Genomic DNA, 21,413 nt, shown 5'->3' on the forward strand with positions numbered 1-21,413 from the left:
GGGAGCCAGGGCCGCCGCCTTTGTGACGCGCCGCCGGGCTCTGCTCCGGCGGGGCCCAGACCTGGGGGCGTCAGAGGGCAGGACCCACCGCACCGAGGGTCCGGGAAGGTGCGCCCTCCAGGGCCAGGCGGAGGAGCGGCGGGGGGGGGGGGGGTGCCTGGTGCGGGGGCCCTAGGACTGGGGGCGGCAGGGGGCCGCGGGGGGCGAGGGTAGCCGGGAGGGAGGGGGGACCACATGTGTGTGTACCTGAGCGCGTTGGGGTGGGGGAGGGGAAGCTCGGGCACCGCCAGATGTGGGGGGTGGGGAGGGGGCCCAGGGTCCGGGAGTCCGTGGAGGGGGCGCTGGGGATGAGGAGGGGGAGGTTTGGGCACGGGGAGGGCCCCCGATGACTGGGCAGGGGAAGCTGGGGAGGCAGCGGGAGGGGGTCGGGAGGGGGTTTCCTGGAGGGCCTGGAGGTTTGGAGTGGCAGAAGCAAGGGTGCTGGGGGGCCTGGTGCTGGGGTACTGTGGTTCCATAGGCAGGGATGCCTGGGGGCAGGGGCAGGGGTGTCCAGGAATGGGAGGAGGTTTGGGCAGAGTGGGGCACTGGGGGGCTGAGGGTCCAGGGGTCTGTGGAGGGGCTGGGGAGGGGTAGGGGGTTCAGGGGCAGGGGTCTCCAGGAATCCAGAGATAGGTTGGGGCACCAGGGGGATGGGGTGCTGGGGACCTGGAGTCGGTGGGGGAAGAAAGCGACCAGGGTCTAGGGTCCAGTGAACCAGAAGATTTGGGGCCCGGGGCCAAGGGTGGGCCACAGGGGCCTAGGAGACTGGAGCCAGGGCCTGGAGTCTGGGGTCTGGCCCCCCCCCCCGCCCCGGAGGTGCAGCAGGGGGTTGGGTCAGGGGGGTGGGGTGGGATGGGGTGATCCCTGTGCTGACCCAGCTCTGGGGCCTGGGGAGCCCTCTCTGCTCCAGCTCCCACTTCCTGCAGCTCCAGCGAAGGCCTCCCAGGACGGCCTGTGCCCACCTGAAGATGAGGATGAGGCTTGAGAAGAGCCCCATCTCCCTCCCAGCTTCCAGAGGGTGGAACGCATCCAACTCACATGGGCCCGCATCCACCTCCCCCGCAGCCCTAGCGGGTCTCCCCAGAGGCCAGGCAGAAAGGCAGCAGTGCTGATTGCATTGCCCTGCGGGAAGGCTGCATCCGTGGCCTCTGGCTGTAGCCCCAGGGCTCCCCCTGGGTCCACCCCCCTTCCATGGCCCCTTTCCCTGTGCCCTGCCTCATGCTATGTCCCACCTGCTGTCTCTGACCGGGAAACACCCATGAGGAGTCCCAGGGAAGATGGACAGCTTCCAGGGAGGGTACTTTTATTTCCCAGGGACAAGCCTGGTTTCACCCAGGACAGGGCGGGGTGGAGTGGGGAGGGAGGGCAGATGTCTGATCCAGGTGCCCGCCACCTGGGATTCTCCCGTGGCTTCCAGCAAACCATCTCTGTTCAAAAGAAGGAAACAACCTTGTCTTCTTTTTTTTTTTTTTTTAAGATTTTATTTATTTATTCATAGAGATGCAGAGAGAGAGAGAGAGAGGCAGAGACACAGGCAGAGGGAGAAGCAGGCTCCATGCAGAGAACCCAACGTGGGACTCGATCGCGGGACTCCAGGATCAGGCCCTGGGCTGCAGGCGGCACTAAACCACTGCGCCACCGGGGTTGCCCATAACCTTGTCTTCTATACGGAAGAACCCAAAGCAGAAACCCAGTGTCTTCTCTCAAGGAAAGATGGCCCGGAGAGCCTGCAGGCAGACGGTGAGGAGCGCAGGCTTCTGTCCTGGCCCAGGTCAGCCGGAGCCGGTCCTGTGCGTTCCTCTGGACGATGCTAGCCACCAGCATCTCTCCTAGGGAAACGGGTATGAAATGGTTTGCTGTGTTGAAAGAGCAGAGGCTAGTTCCTGCCTATTACTGTCCCCAGAGCAGAGTGTCTGGGCTGCGGGTCTTGAGAACCTATCCTTCTCTGGGGCCGTGGAGGGGTGGGGGGCGGGGAACGACACCGTGCCCTCTTGTGCAGCTGTTAAAGGGCCACACCATTTGGCGCAAAGACTTTGGCGTATTTTGGGATCAGAGCAATAAGGTACAAAGAAATGCGTATGATCAGACTCCCAACGTGTATGTCTGTGTTTATATAATAGGGTGGCCTTGCCCTTCTATTTCCTTGCATGGTATTATGTCAACTGGTTACAACAAAATCTAGTACTTTTATATTTTGAAAACAACAAATAATGAAAGTTTGTGGGTTTTTTGTTTGTTTTTTTGAATGAGGCATGCAGCATGAAGCTGAAGAGATGAGCTCTGGAATGACATCCAGGTGGCATCCCTGCTGGATTCTGCGACCCTCCCATTGTGTCGCCCTGGGGCAGCTCCTTCTCTCTAGTTTCCTCATCTCAACAGGAATAAGATGCCTGCTCGTTGTTCATGATGAAGAATAACCATTTGTAAAGAGCTTCCTGTTCTCGCTGATGGATGATGGTTAAGTACCTCTAATGCCAGTTGTTCTTGTTACTAGAAAATAATTTAGGATGTAAAAATAATTAGGATATTGAGGGAAATGGCTATAAACCCTGGTGTGTGGGAGGCGAGCCACCAACTCAGGATCTCAATAAGACTCATCTGATCTCCGGGCCTCAGTTGCTCTATGTACCATGAGGGAGCTATGCTGGATGCCCTGTGCTGCCTCTGGCCTGGGAGCTGGAGACACAGATAGATCCAGCTCTGCCTTCAAAGGTGGCCCAGAAAAAAAAAAAAAAAAAAAAAAGGTGGCTCAGGCTCTGGGAAAGTATGCAGAGAAGCTGAGCGGCTAGTGCTCTGAGAGCGTTCACCTGGGCCCATGGACAAGAGGGAGACGGAGAGAAGGGCCTGGTGGCAGCATCTGCAGGTGCCTGTGAGTCTCAGGTTTCTGGACACGCTGTCCAGAAGGCTGATGGGGAAGCAGAGGACAGAGGGCTGGGTACCTGGTGTTGACTTAGGATGGGCTGGGGGAGCAGGATGCCACAGCAAGAACACCCTCCCAGAGTGCTATAGGCCTCCTCGTCTTCTGCGGGGAAGGTGAGCCTGGGGTCGTGGTGCCCCAACCTCAGAGGCAAAGGCAGGGTCGTGGTTCTGTTTGCACCTCTTGCTGCTTGCTTTGTTGAATTTTGAGAAGGAAGAGGACACCTGTTTCTCTTTTTGATTTTCGGACGGACATCCTTTTCTGCCTTGGAGGTCTGCTCTTGAGCGGTGTGACTGGGGAGGGGAGCAGGAGGTATTCCTGGCTTCCCAACTGGAAAGCATTTCTCAAGCTCTGGGACCAGATGACGCTTATCCTGCAATTAATTGTGAGTAATGTAGCAAATTAAAAAGTTTTTTAAAAAATGACTTTGGCTTTAATAGTTGGACAACATAACAAACTAGAAGACTTGAAAGCTCCCACTACAAACACTAAGAAATGCTGGATAAAATGTGACAAACATTCATTTAAGTTGACAGTTGACTTTGTAGGAAAGAAACCGTATGACTCCACGTTCTTGGAACGAAGGCCTACGCTCTAAAGCACACGTACTTGCTGACACTTTGAGGGGAGACGTGGGGTCGGTTTGGTAACAGGGCTTGGATAAGAGATAAGCCCGTCCACACAAAGTGGGGAAGGGGTGTTGGAAGTAAGCTTCCCCTCTCTCTGTGTAGAGCTCAGAACCTGTAGGTAAACTGATGGCCAATAGGAAAGCACCAGCTCACCTGAAAAGGAAAGGGACAAGCCAGCTTGTCTACCCTGGGATCTGAGCACAGGGAATAAAAACTCCGTTTCCTGAAAACTCAAAATCACAGGCCCCTGCCGTTCTTGTATTTGGGGTTCAGGTTTACATTAGACTCATGATCTGAAACTACCCAGTCCTTACAAATTAACGTGAAAACTGGGAAGTCTGGCAGAAGCAATCACGAAATCCCTCTGGAGGACACACAGCCTCAAACTGGGTCATGCTCACAGGTGGCGGCCAAATGGAGACCTAGGCCTACACCCAAAGAAGCAGTCACCCTTGAGTCAGAGGCATGAGCACGAGCAATAGTAGGAAAGCCAGTCTCCAGAAACTTCAGAAAAACAGAACTATGGCAGAGATGCTGTAAACTAAGCTAATCGGGAAGGATGTAAATGAGAGAAAAGAATAAGATCCTGTGAAGAGAATAGGCAAATCTGAAAGAAAGGTAAGTGGAACTTCTAGAAGTGAAAAATACAGACGTTGAGCCTTGCCAGATGGGCCAAACCCAGTAGGATGGATTTGGGTAAGAAAGAGCAAACTTGAAGATTTGAAGAGATTACTCAGAAGAGGAGAGGAAAGTAGAAAATGTGAAAGACGTGAACTAGAAAGGCTTAGATCACATCCCACAAGTTCCATAGAAGAGTCTGGAGAATGTGTGAGAGGGAGGGAGGGAGGATTAGGTATTTAAGGAGATTATATATGATAATTTCCTAGAACTTTGATTAAAGACATACAACTTTAGATTTGGGCAGAAATCTGAGAGAGAGATTTCAGTTCATTATTCTGAGTGGGATGAGTGAAACATAAATCATTTAGTGACATGTAACTACAGATCAAAGACGAAGAGGATCCTGAAATCAAAGAAAAAGAACGTCTACACAGGGTGTCAGTTATGCAGAGAGAGGACTGGTCAGCAGCGACGGCAGAGGAGGGAGATGAGCGGCAGCCTTCCACATGCCCAGAGGGAATAAGTTAACCCAACGGCCGCTCAAGATTGCAGGAAAGAGGAGCGCCTGGGTAGCTGTCAGTTACACATCTGGCTCTTGATTTCAGCTGAGGTCATGATCTCAGGGTAATGACATTGAGCCCTGTGTCAGGCTCCATGCTCAGTGGGGTGTCTGCTTCAGATTCTCTCTCCGTCTCCCTCTGCCCCTCCTTCCCTCCCTCTCTCTCAAATAAATCTTTTTAAAAATTGCCCTCTGTGCTTTCTTTCTTAAACTATTTGAGGATATGCTCTCCCAAAGAAGGGGTAGAACAAGAAAGAGATGACCTAAACCTGGAATTTGGGAAGAGAACCCCAACACTGGAGAGAGTAGAGGTAAATCCCAGAATGACAGCTATTTATCAGATCTAGGGAGCATCATGCCCTCAAACTGAAATGGATACTACTGTGCTTGATTATACCAAGGGGAAATTTTTCAGGTCCAGTAGAAAATTTTAGGAATGACTTACTGACAGGTACCTAGAAAGTGAAGCAAATGAAAAACTGAAGCAATAACTAACTCCAGGGAAAAATCAAAAGTTATAGAAGAAAGTACATGTAATCATGATTTGTGTGGCACATTTACAATATTTACATGATCCTAATAACGTAATGTTGAATATGGTTTTAACCACAATGGGCGGGTAGAGAGAAGGAGGTGTGTATAGGATAGCAGGTATGCATAGGATAGCTGGTGTAAGAAAGAGAAATCCATATCCCTGAATCCTCTTGGATTAATAGATCATATCTAAAATTGGAAAAGAAAATAACAGTGTAAGAAGGTGCTCGAGAAATAGAAGATAAATACCAGAAGAAACAGGTAATAGGATGAGAAAGTAGCTTGAAGGGAGTAGTGGAATTTGTTTAACTGGGCCACAATATGTAAGTAAATTACATAATATGTTAGAAGTTGATGGAGCACCTGGGGGGCTCAATCAGTTAAGCATTTGGCTTCAGCTCAGGTCATGATCCTGGGATCCTGGGGTTGAGCCCCACATTGGGCTCCCTGCTCAGCAGAGAGCCTGCTTCTCCCTCTCCCTCTGCCTGCTGCTCCCCTACTTGTGCTCTCTCTCTGTCAAATAAATAAAATCTTGAAAAAAAAAAGTTGATAAATGCCCTAGAAAACAGTAGAGAAAGGTAAGGGGGTTGGTGCACGTGGGGGTGGGGATTCAATATGTTGTCAAGAGACATCTCCACAAGAAGGTGCCTTTTGAACAAAGACTTGAAGGAGGCAAGCGTTAACTTTGGGAACGTGGTGGTGGTGGTGGTTGAGCAGCTTCCAGGCAGACAGAACAGTCAGTGAAAGGGACCCAGGGCACGATGTGCTCGAGGAACCACCTGCAGGCATGGAGTTGAAGTGGCCGAGGAGGTCAGAATGGTGACAGCGAGGAGGGGAGACCATTGTAAGGATCCTGACTCTGTGTGACATGGGCCGGGAACCCAGGCAGAACTGTGAACAGAGCCACAGAACGGTCTGACCCGCATTTTTTAAAGGATCGTGTTGACAGCTGTGGTTTGAACAGAGGTTAGAGGCAGGGGAACCCATTTGGAGGCTGCAGGGATGGGGACTGGAGGAGACGGCATTGGCATAAGTGTGAACAGCGGAGGCAGGAAAGAGTATTTTCTAGTGGACTGGATGTAGGGTTTGAGGGAGAGAGGAGTCAGCACAAGCCTGAAGTTTTGTCCTGAATGACTGAAAGGATGGAGTTGCTGTCAGCTGAGCTGGGAAAAGCTATGGCAGAGGGAATCTCATGTTGTTACGTTTAAGAGACAGGAGACAATGCCGCGTAAGCAGAGATACACGAGGCTGGAGTTTGGGAGAAGAGTCCAGGATGAGCTAAATTTGGGACTGTCTGCCTACACAAGGCATTTATCTTTTAAAGATTTTATTTATTCATGAGAGACACAGGCAGAGGGAGAAGCAGGCTCCCTGCAGGGAGCCCCACGTGAGACTCGTTCCCAGGACCAGGAGTCATGCCTTGAGCCAAAGGCAGATGCTCAACCACTGAGCCACCCAGGTGCCCCATATATAAGGCATTTTAAAAATATTTATTTATTTGTGATAGACACAGAGAGAGAGAGAGAGGCAGAGACACAGGCGGAGGGAGAGGCAGGCTCCATGCCGGGAGCCCGATGCAGGACTCGATCTCGGGACTCCAGGATCGTGCCCTGGGCCAAAGGCAGGTGCCAAACTGTTGAGTATAAGGCATTTTTAAAAATAAGAGTGGATGAAATTGTTGAGACAAGTGTCCCCAAAATTTAGAGGGTGGGGAGCCAGTGAGGGAGAGATCAGTGGGGAAACTGATAACCAGGAAGAGTATGGAATTCTGGAGGCCAAGAGAGAACATGGAGGAAGGGAGGTGACAAGCAGTGGCCTTGGATGCTCCACACAATGAGGGCTGAGAACTGGCCGTTGAGTTTAGCAGTGGGAAGATCATTGATTTTGGGAAGGGCGGTTGGCAGGGCGCAAAGGCCAGACGGGGGTGAGTCAGAGGGTGGGACGAGGAGTGAACGGCAGACACTGGGCTCAAACCCTGGCACCAGCAGGGCAGGGAAACGAGATGGCGGCTGGCAGGACAGGAGATCAAGAGAAATAATTTCGGCTTCTCTGTTCCCGAGAAACGTTAAGGTAAAGCAGGAGATCAGGACCCGTGCAACCATGTGGTATAAAGGATTTCAGTCAATTTGCAAACTAAAAAAAAATGGCGACAGGAGGCCGCTGTGGGGCAACGCAAGAGCTGGGTTATTATCATCCCTTTGAAAACTTGGCAAATGCTGGGACCCAGTGGAGTGAAGTTGGGGACCGTCTCACCTCTGCCTGCTGTGGGGCGGAAAGGGGAGAGTTGATGGGGCAAGGGGGGCAGGAGCCAGGGGCGCTGGGTGGGAGCCGGATTTTGGAGCACAGGACCCTTCCCCCAGCCCGCGTGCACACGGATGCTGGTGCTGCGGGCTCACAGGTGTTCTTTCCCCAGGGAAGACCAGACAGATTGGTCCTCGTTATCCCTCAAAGGAGGGGAGAGGCTCAGGAGGTGCTGCAGCCTGTAAGCGGCAGAGCAACCCTGCAATCATGGGATGCCCCATTGGCTAGAGTCCCCCCGCCCCCCCCCCGCCACCCAGTAAGCAAGTGCTGTCTTTGTTGACTGCATGGACATCCTGACCTCAAGGTCAGGACCTCAGCTGGGGTCCTATTTTCACACTCGCCACGCCTCTCCTGGCTCCTACGCAAGACCACAGGCAGGATGGGAGGAGGCATCGGTAGGCCAGACACACAGGGTAATGCATGAGCCTCCAAGCTCCCAGCCGAGACCCACTACCTGAGACCTGAGACCCGCGGGGCTGGGGCAATGCTTCCCAAGGGTGAGAGTCTAGGGATCCCGTGGACCTGCAGGGTCTCAAGTAGCCTTTCTGTGGGTGGGGTGGAGAAGATCCTGCATTTCCGACAAATTCCCAAGTGACCCTGATGGTGCTTGCCCTCCCCCCCCACCTCCCGGTGGACTGTGCCTTTAAACACCAGCACTAGACGGTGGAAGCAGCCCTTATGCCCCTTGGCAGCCGAGCGTGCAGATGAAGTGTGTCAGGCCCGTAGGAAGCCACACAAGGGATCAAGTCCCAGCAGGGGCTGCGAGGTGGGTGAACCCTGGAGGCCTCTGCTCCACAGAAGCCAGTGGCCTAAGACCACATGACCTAGTAGTCCATCTGTAGGGAATGTCGGCAACAGGCAAATCCATGGAGGATTTGGGGATGGGAGGTGTCCCACCAATGTGGGGCTCCTTTCTAGGGTGATGAAGATGCTCTGGAGCGGAGACTGGGGGTGGCTGCACTGACGGTGGATTGTGTGCATATTTTACCACCACAAGGGAAGACCCAGACTGTCCTAGGGTCTTGGTAAGCCTCAGCTCTCTGAGTGGAAGGTTAGGACAGGGTCACACTCTTCACACAAGAGAGGAGGAGCCTTAGCGAGTTTCCCCAGAGGAAAGGTGAACATCCAGTAGAGGCACGAATAGGTGCTCAGGGCCCAGAGGGAGGATCTGTGAGTGTCCTCCCTCCCCCCGGCCTGGTCAGTCCCATAGGGAACCTCGACCAAGCCCCCTTTTTTGGTACCCAGCCCTGATGCAGGCTACCCTGTGCAAAGATGGAGAAAGTTGCTCACTCCTGCCGGAGCTCACATCCAACCGAGACCATTCGCATCAAGAGCAGAACAGAGCAAGGCAGGTCCTACCGGGGGTCAAACCACCAAGTCCAGGCGCTGGGGGCCAAGGAGGTGCGCAAGTGTTGGGTCACCAGAGTGAGCCACCCACCTCCCTCCCTAAGCACGGCAACAAGTATGGGAACCTGTAGTAGCCCTGCTGTGTAGGGTCAGGCCCAAACCCTACCTGCCAACATCACGTGTTTGGAGTAGGGATGAGCAGAAAGTGACAAATTGCTACTCACCATCCGGCCGAAGTCCTTATTTCCTGGGATCGCCTGGTTGCAATAACGACAGTAGAAGTCATGTTCAGGAGGTGAAATTCTCGTCCCTGAATAAGCACAGAAACAGTGCCATAAATGACGGCCCTCGGCAGTGGCTAGGCCAGCTCCCCCGTAGCCCCGTCCATGGCCTTTGTCCCTGGCGGTCCTGAGCACCAGCTGTCCCCAGGCCTGCCTAGCTGCGAGTGTCCCGCACTGCCCGTGTCACCGGCCAGATCATCCATGAGATGCCCTGCATGGCCACGGACGGCGGTGGTTCCTGGGGCAGCGTGGGAACCCCGATGACGAGGTGGTTTACTGGAGCAGGACTGGTTTAGGAGGAGGCCACGGCGCCAGTGACCCAGAGGCTCTGGCAGCAAGCTGGTGTCTGTGTGCATGTCTGCGTGTTGGGTGTGTGGAAGCCGTGTCATATTGATGACACCGTGTGCAAGCCCAGCCACGCTGAGATGCAGGAAATGGTGCGAGTCTCAAGGATCCCAGTTTTTCATGTGCTGATTTTGACCTCGGCTGGATTGTCTTGCAGGAGACATGTCTTGTGACCGCCTGCAAGCTCTGCGTACCCGCAGAAGGGTGCAGGTGGATCTCTCCCAGGTTGGGAGCATCCTGTGGGAGTTCAAGCGAAGCCTCCCGTTGTGTGGGGGTCCCTGGACTCTGTCCCCAGCCTCTTGGTCCCCCTAGACCAGTCCCCAGAGGACTACAGTGGATGACACCGGAGGCTGTTCAGGTCCGAGGTCCAGAACTCCAACAGCCAGGCGGATGGGAGATGCGCACAGCTATTGCCTGTCCTGCTGAGACCCCCGTCCCTGTGTCCACCCTTACCCGGGAGCCCCCCTGCCCTCTCCAGCCTGGCCCTCACCTGTGCTGAGCCGGGCCTGTTCTCTCCGACACACCCGGAGCCCAATGGGCTGGCCGCAGTCTGGGCACAGCTCCCTGCAGCTGGCACCGTGGGGCTCATGTAGGCCCAGGGCGCTGAGGTGCCCAGCCAGCTCGTGGAATCCATGCTCCATGGGGCGCTCCAAGTATTCCGTGGCCTACAGGGAGGCAGGGAGGACAGGCAAGGTCACCAGACCCCAGGCACGGCAGCCCTGGGGGGACAGGAGCCGATCTGCCTGGGGCACTGGAGTGCATGAGGAGCAGACAGGAGGGCCCAAGAGGGACTCCCCCTGGGGAGCAGCGGCCGTCTTGGGTGCAGGGGCCACAGGAGGCTCTTCTACCAGCCTCTGGGGAACGGGGGCCCTGTGTCCCTATGGTGAGCTCCTTCTTCCTTGCCCCTCACACCTACCTTGGAGAGAAGACAGTGGTGTCTCTGCACCCCACCCCCTATGCCCCCCTCCTGCCTGCTTGTTTGTTAGGAAACCATGCTGGACCCTGACCCCCTGGAAGATGACTCTGCACAGCTGTGACCCACTGACATCGGACTACACACAGAAGCCAGGGTCCCAGCCATACCCGCAGCCTCCCTCTGTGTCTGCCTAGGCTACCGTCTGGGGGCTCCTGGGAGCAGGGGCCAGGGTGGCTGCCTGTCCCTCTGCAGCACCAGCCCCATGCTCAGGAAGTGAGTGTGGGACCCATCTGCCCAGACCTGAGTGTCAGGGGGGAGGGAGGGGGCTGCAGGGGACCTGAGGGTTGGGGGATGGGGGAGCTGCTGGGGGACCTGCGGGTCAGGCGGGAGGGGCTGCAGGGGGCACCCATGTGAAGAAGCAGGAAAGGAAGCTGGCCTTGGCCTGGCTATTTTTTAGAACTTTCCTGGCCTGCGTCCCCTCCTCTCAGGACATCCAGCCTTTCCTGAAACAGGGACCACTTGCCCGGTCCTTGAGGACATGGTGGGGGAGGGGCCACCATGTCAGCCGCACTGGACCCCCGCACCTCTGCCTCCGCACCTGCTGGTGGGGCTCATGGTCGTCCATCTTCACCTGTGGGACGGGCTCCCTGCCTCGGGCTGGGGATGGATCAGCAGGCAGTGGGTCTCACAGACTGACGGATGGACGGCCAGGTGGGCAGCGGCCACGCTTTTCTTGCTGCGGATCAAGGGGAGAGAAAAATGGGCCATTGGGTGGTGCGATAGTACAGCTGTAGTCCTCACCCAGGGCCGGGGAGGAGGTCTCAGGCCTCAAGCACAAGCGAGACGGTGAGATCACCCATGTCCCCTCCCGGCAGGGCAAAGCAGGGTCACAACATCCACAGGAGGTCTGCCTGCAAGAAGCGGTGGGTGAGGCTGCAAGGGGCCAGGTGGGGACGGCCCTGGAGGTGTCGCGGGGGGGCTGTCTCCCTCACATCAGAACCCTGCTCTAGGAGCAGCCCACTGGGGACAACTGGCCTCAGGCTTTGGGGCTGCCACAGGTTGTCTCACTGTCCCCGGGGTGGGTAGCGCCTGACCCCTGTCCCCCGTCCTCTGGGCTCCACTGAGTTTAACCCTTCCTGCCCCTTCCTGCCCTGGAGGCCTCCTGTGGCTCCGATCCCCCCCTCCCCCGCCAGGAGCTGCATCTCACCGGTCACCTCTGGGATGAGCCTCTCCTGCTCCGCCTCAGCCCCCCAGCCTCTCCTCCTGTGAGTTTCGGGCTCCCGGTGAGTTTCGTTTCTTGCAGACAAAGAAACAAAACTGAAAGTGCCGGCTGTGAACAGACTGTGCTGGGGCGGGGAGCGATTTCCCCAAACCTCAGCCCAGGGGCTGCAAGTCCCTCGGCTTTGACCCAGGCGGGCCCGCGCCTGAGACCGACCCCTGCTCCCAGGGGCCACACATCCCCTTCCTTCCGGACACCTCTGTCCTCCCTCCTGCTCTGCAGGGGGCTTCTTGCACCTGCACCATCCCCGGGTCCCTGGCACTCGGAGGACTGGGTGGGGAGTCGGGGGTGCAGGTGCTGTGTGCCAAGATGCCAGGTTCAGGCGTAGGTCACTGAGCAGCTTGGTGATGAAGGACGATGGGCAGGCCACCCCGGGGGGTGCTCTCCTCGCCTGTGAATCTGCACAGGGCACCTCGCCGCACCTCGCAGGGACTGTGCGTTTCACGAAGTGAGGGTCTCGGCCACCCTACGTCCCGCATGGCTGCCCGCACCGCGTCTCCGACAGCGTTTGCTCATGTCCTGCTCTGGGTCACATTTGGTAATTGTCACAGTACTTTAAACTTTTCTTTTTAATTTTAAAAAACTATTTTACTTATTTATCCATGAGAGACACACAGAGAGAGGCAGAGGCACAGGCAGAGGGAGAAGCAGGCTCCCTGCGGGGAACCCGATGTGGGACTCGATCCCAGGACCCCGGGATCACGCCCTGAGCCGAAGCCAGGCACTCACCTGCTAGGCCCCCGGGCGTCCCTCAAACTTTTCAGGTTTGTTTTTGAAGTGATGGGACCTGTGATCAGTGGTCAGGACTCACTAAAAGCTCAGGAAGGCTGGCATTTTTGAGCAATGTATTTTTAGATTAAGCTGGTACATTGTTTTATAGACGACAGTATGGCGTGAACCTAACTCGTATATTCATGGGGAAGCCAGAGGAATCCCGTGACCCTCTTCGCAGCGATGCTTGCCTTGCTGGGCTGGCCCTGAGAGCAGCCTGTGGCCCTGAGGTACAAATGCTGCAGTCGTGCTCACCGGGTAAGAGGCATCAAGGAAGGTTCTATTTCATCATCCTGGCTTCAGATAAAGAAACTGAGGTACAGCAGGGGCAGCACAACGGGGTAGCAAATACATGTCCTGCCACCCCCAGGCTCTCCCCCGGTCAGACTCTGAACCCAGGAAAAGTGGCCCCCACTGATAGTCAGAGGGCACGGAGGGCTGAGTTTGGATCCTGGGAGCACACTCGGCTGCTAGGTGATCACCTCACCTGGTTTGGCTCCTGTCTCCTTGTTGCTCTGGACTCAACTGGGGGCCTAGAGGGGACATAAGGCCAGGTGCCCCCAGAACTTGTGTGCGAGGTTGCCTCCCTGTGAGTGTACAAAAGGCACCTTTTCCCTTTTTTGCTGGAGTCCACATCCTGTTACTAATGACATGACCGAGTGACCCAAAGATTTGAGGAACCAGGTCCCGGTAAAGGCAACTTGTCCCAAATCACTGGTGCGTCAGTGAATCAGGTGAATAAAAAAACACTTGTTTCCACAGGGAGATGCAGGGTGCATTGGTCAGACAAGAAAAATGATGCAGATAATTGCACCTCCATTAGGACACATTTAGATATGATACACTTCGTGTCGATTTATTTAGAGCATTTTACACGTGTTTCTGTTTCCCCGAATTTTGTCCATAAAACAATTTAGTCTGTCGGCAATTAGCGTCACTACTTATATTTACCTTTATGGTTTGTAAGTGTAATGAAGACACTACTGTGTAGTTGGAGGACTTTATTTTTAAGATTTTATTTATTCATGAGAGACACACAGGGAGAGAGGCAGAGACACAGGCAGAGGGAGAAGCAAGCTCCCTAAGAGGAGCCTGATGTGGGACTCGATCCCAGGACCCCGGGGTCACCCCCTGAGAGCCAAAGGTAGATGCTCACCTGCTGAGCCCCTCAGGCGTCCCCATCAGAGGATTTTGAATGTGGCCACATGTCCGTCTACACCTTTTAACCCGTTTCACCGTGAGCAGGCCCGCTGTATATGTGACTTTACAACAGCAGCTTTTTGCTAGAACCTGTGGCTTGTCCCGATGTCAGGAGTCGGACAGGGATCTGGGGCAAGGGTGGGTTCTGGGGGCTTAAAGCACGTGGGCTCTGGGTCACCCCCGAGCTTGTCCACATGCTGGGATCCTTGGGGAACCTGCAGGAACCTCTGGTGCTGCCCGCCCATGGCCCCCATCTCCCTCACAACCCTTGGGGACCTCCCAGAGTCTCCACAGTCCCCCAGCCACGTGTCCCTCCAGGGATATCACCCTCGCAGGGGCGGGCAGCACCAGAGGTGAGGGGAGATGTCAGCCCCTCTGCCCCTCTGTACCCTGGGTGTCTAGGCCGTGTCTGTACTGGTGGTAACAAAAAAACAGCTTTCACAGTGTCAGGGGCTCCAGCCGGGACCCCCTGAGCAGAGGGGCGGCCAGGATGTAGACGAGGGGGATGCCGTGAGGCCTCCGGACCACCACGGTTGGTGAAGGGGGCGCTGCCCTGGGAGTGACCCGAGCTCTCCCATCTGTATCCTCACTTTCTCCAGGATGTTCCCTCTTTGCAGAAGCCCCTCCGGGACTGACTCCTGTGTGACGATGGGGAAGGGACCCATGTCCATTGTCCCTGTGTTCACTGAGCACCGTCTGTCTGCCTGGGTGACTGCAGACTCTGCCCCTTCCATCCGGTGCCTGGAGGCCATGGGGGGGTGGTGCGGGCCAAGGGGGTGTGTGCTCTCTCCGGGGTAATTAGAGCAGAAGTTAGATACCCCCTCCTCCTGCCCTGGGGCCTGAGGGCAAAGCAGCAGGCGCCTCGCCCCTTCAATGCTAAACAAAACTGGTGTCTCTATTGCTGAGGCGCACACATGCTTTCACTTAAAAAAAATTCAGGATACAACAGACGAGGCCAAATCTCCTTTCTGACCACTGTACCCGCTCCTGAGCCATCGCTGGCACGCTGCGCCTAGCACGAGAGCCTGTCCCCATTCCCACTGCGAGGAGAGCCAGAGCTGTGGGTTCGCATGATGTCACCGTTCTGCTGCCGCGCTTGGCTGGTCACCAGCAGGGGCCCCAGACCCGCTCCATGCGGTCCTGCACGGGAAGTGCACACAAGAGCTCCAGGGCCCTCTCCAGGGCCCTCTCCAGGCCGTGCAGCTCCCCTGCGCTTTGCTGGGGGTACGGGAAGGGGGTGCGGCGCAAACCCTGGGCCAGATGGAAGTGGGAGCCACACACACGCCCTGGTGCAGGGTTCAGGGTAATAGGAGTCCAAGGTCATGGGTGGGCGGCGGGAGGGGCGCCACAAGGACAGGATCCCGGAGGCGGCAGGCGGCTGTCTTGGCGAAGGAGGCATGGTCCTCTCCAGGGGCCGGTGATGTCACGGCAGAGGTATTTCACTTCCCAGACGGAAATTACACGGTGCAATCGTGCATAGTTCTCGTGGTGCCTCTGGGAGGGTCCTGTGGTCAGAGTGGAACCGAGTCCCGGGAGATGCGATCACGGAGATTTTGCTGTCTCCCCGAGAGCACCGTGTTTGCGTGGGAGTGTGCTGTTCCGACCACACGCAATTGCATCCGATGAGCAGTCTCTGGACTGGATTCAAGGCCTGGAACGCCTGGTGTTTGTGCCTGGGGCTGATGTGGGCGGGCAGGCGGCACCGTTGGGGGATCCCCCCCACCTTCCTGACTCCTGCTCGGTGGGCAGGCGAAGGATGGAAGCTGGTCATTAAGCTCACAGGCATCCTGCCTGCCTGGGGTCCCCAGTGCCATGCACTCCCCACCCTGCTGTCTCAGGCCCATTCTCACTCTCTCATCAGAGCACCTGCTGCCTCCACCCTCGCCCCTGGCCGATCAGCAATCACCACTCCGCCCCGCCCCCAAACGGACACCTTCCTGGAGCCCTGAAGGGGCATCTCAGGGTCAGCGTTCGGGGGCCTCTGGCCTCCGGCTGCCAGTGGCCGCCTTGACTGTGTCATGAGGCACAAGGACCGATGACCATGCACTTCAACTCTTTTGTTGTCACTGGTTTGGGGGGAAGAAGAGAAAAAAATGCATGCCCCAGGCATCTCTTAATGACCCAAAATAGGGTGCACCTCGCTTGGGTGAGCAAATGGCAGAGTCGGGCAGGCGGACAGCAGGCCAGGCACCAGGCCCAGCGGGCGGGGTATTATTTCACAAAGGGTGCAGTCGGGGGTGAGCTGCTCATCCCAGTTGGTGTGATGAGATACGCTGGATAGGGGATAGGCCGCTGCCTTTTCCACGTCATGGGGTAACTTATTTGACACTGGGGTGGCCCATACACACCTGCTTCGGGGTTATAGTCCCAAAGAACATCACGTGTCTGCCCTCAGTGCACATGGGCCCCAGGAGTGGAGCCCAAGGGAAGGGATGCACTAGAACTTTGCAAAAACCAAGTTGTAATGTCACTGTAGAGGTGACCGGAGCTGTGGTGGTGGTCAGGTTGGGGTGCCTTTGTGGAGCGGTGAGGCCTGAGGGTGCGTGTGCATGCGTGCGCGTGCTCGTGCTCGTGGGAGGGGAGTCGGGCAGGACACGGGGGGAGACCCCCACCTACCCGGCTGGAGAACGCTGTGGATGAGTGAGGCTCCACAGCCGTGGGCACCTTGCAGGTCAGGTTAAGGGCTGGGAGAGGGGAGCTGGTCCCAGGTGCCGGAGAGGGCCCCCACAGATGCTCCCAGCTGTTCTTTGATGAGACAGGCAGAGGAGGAGACAGGCACATGGTGACCAAGGACAGAGATCCAAAGGTGTCACTGCTGGTGCTGGGAGCAGCCCTGGGGATACGCCAAGCTGCGGCCAGCTCGAGGTGGGGACAGGGGCCCCTAGAGCCCCAGGGAGCAGCTCTGCTCACATTGCTTTGGGGCTCCTTCTTCTTCTTTTTTAAGATTTTATTTATTTATTCATGAGGGACACACAAAGAGAGGCAGAGACACAGGCAGAGGGAGAAGCAGGCTCCATGCAGGGAGTCTGATATGGGACTTGATCCCGGAACTTCGGGGTCACACCCTGAGCCGAAGGCAGATGCTCACCTGCTGAGCCACCCAGATGTCCCCACATTGGGGTCATCTTGGCGCTGGGCTCTGCTGACCATGCTTCTGACTGAGAGGGGGCCCCCACCTGCCAGTTCATACCCGGTGTGGAGCCACTTGGGATTGAACCTCGGGCATCGTGACTGTTATGTGTAGATTCCGGATTCTGTGATAGTGTCTGAAAAGCACCATGTCAGGTTTTGGGGTTTTCTTGCTGTTGTTGTTTTAAGCAGGCAATTAACTGACTGGATACAGATGCAGACTTTGGATCTCAAATCCCAGTTCCCATTTTCATGTGCAGCCGAAGAGTTTATGCACAGAACCAAAGACTCCATTCTGCACGTTGTCATCACTCGGAGACTCCCCGTCACTCTGGTCACCGTGGTTGTTCTCTGGTCCTTGGGGCCAGAAGGACCAGATGTCTTGCGTGTTAAGGTGGCATGCCTGTCCTGAGCACCCTGAAAACAGAAATCGCTCCGGGCTTCTCCTCCCAGAAGTGAAGTGACTTGGGGCTTTATCTGTGGGTTGGGTAGTGCTAGGGCTCCTGTTTTCCCTCCAGTGTCGTTTTGTTCCTTTTTTGTTTTTTTAATCATTTAATTAATTTATTATTATTATTTTTTGGTTTATTTTTATTGATGTAGACTTGCACACAATGTCACCTCAGCGTCAGGGGTCCAGCATTGCAGTTCCACAGGGCCACCTGCCACCACTGACTGTACTCCCTGCACTGTCCCTTTGGCCCCCGCGGCTTAGTGGATCCGTAACAGGGAGCCTGGGCCTCCTCCCCTCCCCTGCACCCATTTTACCACCCCCTCCTCTCCTCCTTTCTGGCATTGGTTTGTTCTCTGTATTTATGGCTCTGTTTCTGTTTTTTTGTTTGTTTGTTCATTTGTTTTTGATTCCACATAGGAGTGAAGTCATGGCATTTGTCTTTCTCTGATTTATTTCACTTGGCATCATACCCTCATGATCCACCTGTGTTGTTGCAAATGGCAAGACCCCATTCCTTTCTATGGTCGAGTTGCATCCCATCCGTCACATCTTCTTTATCCACGAATCTAGCGGTGGACTTTTGGGTCACCTCCATATCTTGCCTGTTGCAGACAAAGCAGCAGTAAACGTAAGGGTGCATCTATTTTTCCAGATTCGTGTTTTCCCTTTCTTTGGGTAAATGCCCAGTAGTGGGATGGCAGGATCACATAGAACTTCTATTTTTAACTTTTTAAAATAAGATTTTATTTATTTATTCATGAGACACACATAGAGAGGCGGAGACACAGGCAGAGGGAGAAGCAGGCTCCCTGTGGGGAGTCGGATGTGGGACTCAATCCCAGGATCCCAGGGTCATGCCCTGGGCCAAAGGGAGACACTCAACCGCTGAACCCCCCAGGCGACCCTATTTTTAGCTTTTGAGGCACCTCTGTGGTATTTTCTGCAGCGGCTGCCCCTGTCTACATTCCCAGCAGCCATGCACAAGGGCTCCTTTCTCCCCGAGTCCCCATCTAAGCATTGTCTTTCTTTGGTGTCCAGGTGTCCAGTCCTCACACCCGTCTGGCCACACTGGCCTCCTTGCTGTTCCATAAACTATGTATTCATGCTTCCCCAACCACAGGCCACTCACTCTGCCTGGAAGCCTCTCACCCGGAATCCACGAGGCCAGCTCCTGCACTTCCCTCAGTGGGGGCTATGTGGGCAGCCCCACAAAGCGTCTCTGCTTTGTCCTGGGATACTTCCTATTCCCCTTCCATCTGGTTTTCCCCTCATTGTGTCATATTTGCTTTTGCCTGTCTTCCATCAAGCAGGCTGTAGCTCTGCAAGGGACGGAAGGGATTTTTGTCTGCTGTTCCCTTCTTCATCCCCAGCCATCAGGGCGTTGCTTCACGTGCGTCAGGCTCCCAGCAGAAGCGTGCAGAGTAAACACTTGCTCTCATCCGCACCCCACACGCAGGCACGTCTGTTTGTGCCCAGTCAGCCCCTTCTCTTCCGTCATTCAAAGCCAGTTTATTTTCTCTTCTCCTCTGCGGTTGGGACTTGTGAGTTCATATTATTATTATTATTATTTTTACCTTATTTCTATCATTTTGTTTTTTTTTTTTTAAATTTTTTTTTTATTATTATTTATTTATGATAGTCACACACAGAGAGAGAGAGAGAGAGAGGCAGAGACACAGGCAGAGGGAGAAGCAGGCTCCATGCACCGGGAGCCCGACGTGGGATTCGATCCCGGGTCTCCAGGATCGCGCCCTGGGCCAAAGGCAGGCGCTAAACCGCTGCGCCACCCAGGGATCCCCTATTTCTATCATTTTGATAGGAGTTGAGGAAGGTACAGAATTAAACACCTGTGAGGGATGCCTGGGTGGCTCAGCAGTTGAGCATCTGCCTTCGGCTCAGGTCGTGACCCCGGGGTCCTGGGATCGAGTCCCACATTGGGCTCCCTGCTAAGCGGAGAGCCTGCTTCCCCCTCTCCGTTCCCTCTGTTTGCGCTCTCTCTCAAATACATAAATAAAGTCTTTTAAAAAAAGAAAAAAAAGAAATACAGAGGTCAGTGCTGGAGGAAAGTGCAGGACGAGACTTATTTTCACCTGGACCGAAGCCTTGGTGATGGGAAGAAATACCAGATGTTCAGAGTGACGGAGAAACCCTGGCCGTGCGGGTCACATGCAACGAGCCCCGCTGTCCTGCTGTCTCTCTGTCCATCCCCACTCCCGGGGTGTCTGCATCATTCCTGGGGCAGCCAGAAAGAGCCTCCCATCCACCTCCAAGTCAGGTCCGTACATCCGCCCAGGGGTTGGCGTGCTAGGAAAGCTGCCCCCTGCACATTCCACCTCCCTTTACAATCCCTTCTTGATTGTTTATTGTATGGTTATGTTCAGGGCACTGTCCCTTTTTGTTAAAAATAAGCAAAACTAGATTATTTATTTACTCACATCCTATAAATGACAAAATGGCAACTGGAGTTCTGTTGATACTTCTCTGCTATCCTTGTATTTTATTATTTTATCTTATTTTATTATTTTATTTTATCTATTTAATTTTAATTTATTTTATTTATTTTTTATTTATTTATTTATTTTTGCTAACTTTTCTAAGCAGAGATGTGACCTTCTGGGTTACCTTTCTATTTTAAATAAAATTTCATCTTTTCTAGGAGGGGCCTGGCCGACTCAGTTGGTGGAACATGTGACTCTTGATCTCAAGGTGATGAGTTCAAGCCCCACGTTAGGCGAAGAGCCTACAAAAAAAGAATATTTGTCCCTCCTGTAAACTTCAAGTTGTTTTTGATTTAATCTCCTCACTTCATATAAATGTAAAAATTATGAATATTTAAAAATGCCAAACAGAAAATCTGTTTACTCACTCCTCAGCTTTAGAATGAAAATATTTTTTTAAAAAAGAAAATATTAGAAACAATAATTGAAGTCTCCTGTTTCCTTGCTCCTCATGTGTTACCTGAATATAACTAGTCTTCTGGACTTATTTATTTTTATTATTATTTTAAAAATATTTAATTTATTTATTCATGAGAGACAGAGAAAGAGAGAGAGAGAGAGAGGCAGAGACACAGGCAGGGAGAGAAGAAGGCTCTGATGTGGAACTTGATCCCAGGACTCCTGAATCACACCCCGGGCCAAAGGCAGGCACCCAACCGCTGAGCCACCCAGGTGTCCCTAGTCTTCTAGATTTAGAGTTTATTATTCCCTTGCATGGCCTTTAGATATGTACTTCATATGCATGGACCCAGAAACTATAATGTATAATGCTATTTTTGCATGTTGCTAATTCTTGCATAAATGAGGTTAGGAATGTATATATTTCTACTGGTTATTTCCCGTTTATCCACATTCACGCAGGCCACCCTGGTTCACTCAGTTTAATTGCCAAAAGACAGCTACTTGTGTGGCTATGTCTCATGCTGTTAATTCATTCTCCTGGGAATTTGGATTTGGGACTTCCCATTATTTTGCACCTGTGGGGGAAACAGTGTCACAATGCAAAGTTTCCAAAAGAATGAGATTTTTGCAAAGACGCTTTATGAAACAAGGAGGGAACGCTATGCAAAAGGCTATTCTGAGAACAAAAACGCATTCTTGGAAATTAAATATGCGACAGCAGAAATAAAATCGACTCAGTAAAAGCCTCGGAAGGTAGAGTTGAGGAAAATGGAAAGGAAGAAACAACCAGAGAAGTGACTTGACTAGAATTTCCTGAATGAAAGAGTGTCAGTTTGCCAAGCTTCCAAGTGCTCCACATGCACACACACATGCAGAGTATGGACCAGAGGACGTCGGATATGACATTTCAGAGCATCAGGGACAACGAGAAGCTCCTGTTGGTTTCCGGAGGGAAACATATGGCAGATTTCCCCAAAATAATCAAGAGCAAGAATGGATGTAGGCTTTCTAATAAAGTTTGATTTTGAAAAGCCTTGGAAATTGAAAAGACAGGAGAAAATTCTTTTACGTTTCTGCAGGAGAGCAGTTTCCGGCACAGAATTCTCCGCTCAGCCGAACTGCTGACTAAGGAGGGGCCTGACACCGAGGCATTTTTGGGGCTTTGCTGGATGGGATTTGGCATCGAGCTATCCA

General features: G+C 53.9%; 1 protein-coding gene and 2 long non-coding RNA genes across 13 annotated transcripts; 2 read left to right on the top strand and 1 right to left on the bottom strand.

Annotated features, from left to right (window-relative positions):
- The first annotated feature begins 3 nt into the window (after nucleotides 1-3).
- On the top strand, nucleotides 4-4,953 carry LOC112669122 (uncharacterized). 4 transcript variants are annotated; one of them, XR_007410711.1, is made up of 5 exons: nucleotides 29-108; nucleotides 966-1,336; nucleotides 1,538-1,880; nucleotides 2,298-3,341; nucleotides 4,591-4,953. It is a non-coding gene; the product is annotated as an uncharacterized LOC112669122 (long non-coding RNA). The 4 variants fall into 4 exon arrangements; XR_007410712.1 differs by lacking the exon at nucleotides 966-1,336 and having other exon boundaries at nucleotides 4-108; XR_007410710.1 differs by lacking the exon at nucleotides 29-108 and having other exon boundaries at nucleotides 759-1,336; nucleotides 2,290-3,341.
- XAF1 (XIAP associated factor 1) lies at nucleotides 1,728-11,831 on the bottom strand. Of its 6 annotated transcripts, none has more exons than XM_025461985.3 (6): nucleotides 11,697-11,831; nucleotides 11,088-11,225; nucleotides 10,064-10,238; nucleotides 9,172-9,257; nucleotides 2,979-3,329; nucleotides 1,729-1,868 (listed from the first exon to the last, which is right to left on the bottom strand). In XM_025461985.3, exons 2-6 carry the CDS (start codon nucleotides 11,112-11,114, stop codon nucleotides 1,812-1,814), a joined length of 696 nt encoding a protein of 231 aa, XP_025317770.3. In that variant the 5' UTR covers nucleotides 11,115-11,225; nucleotides 11,697-11,831; the 3' UTR covers nucleotides 1,729-1,811. The 6 variants fall into 6 exon arrangements, with proteins under 6 accessions (XP_025317771.1, XP_025317770.3, XP_048966033.1 ...); XM_049110076.1 differs by having other exon boundaries at nucleotides 11,704-11,789; XM_035716278.2 differs by having other exon boundaries at nucleotides 1,731-1,868; nucleotides 3,181-3,329.
- On the top strand, nucleotides 10,580-20,241 carry LOC112669123 (uncharacterized). Of its 3 annotated transcripts, XR_004815801.1 has the most exons (6): nucleotides 10,580-10,762; nucleotides 11,365-11,412; nucleotides 11,647-11,772; nucleotides 12,649-12,797; nucleotides 17,737-17,947; nucleotides 19,976-20,241. It is a non-coding gene; the product is annotated as an uncharacterized LOC112669123 (long non-coding RNA). The 3 variants fall into 3 exon arrangements; XR_007410713.1 differs by lacking the exon at nucleotides 17,737-17,947 and having other exon boundaries at nucleotides 11,647-12,306; XR_003142080.2 differs by lacking the exon at nucleotides 17,737-17,947.
- The last annotated feature ends 1,172 nt before the right edge of the window (nucleotides 20,242-21,413 follow it).

This window comes from Canis lupus, chromosome 5, assembly GCF_003254725.2.
Source record: "Canis lupus dingo isolate Sandy chromosome 5, ASM325472v2, whole genome shotgun sequence".
Lineage (NCBI taxonomy): Eukaryota > Metazoa > Chordata > Mammalia > Carnivora > Canidae > Canis > Canis lupus.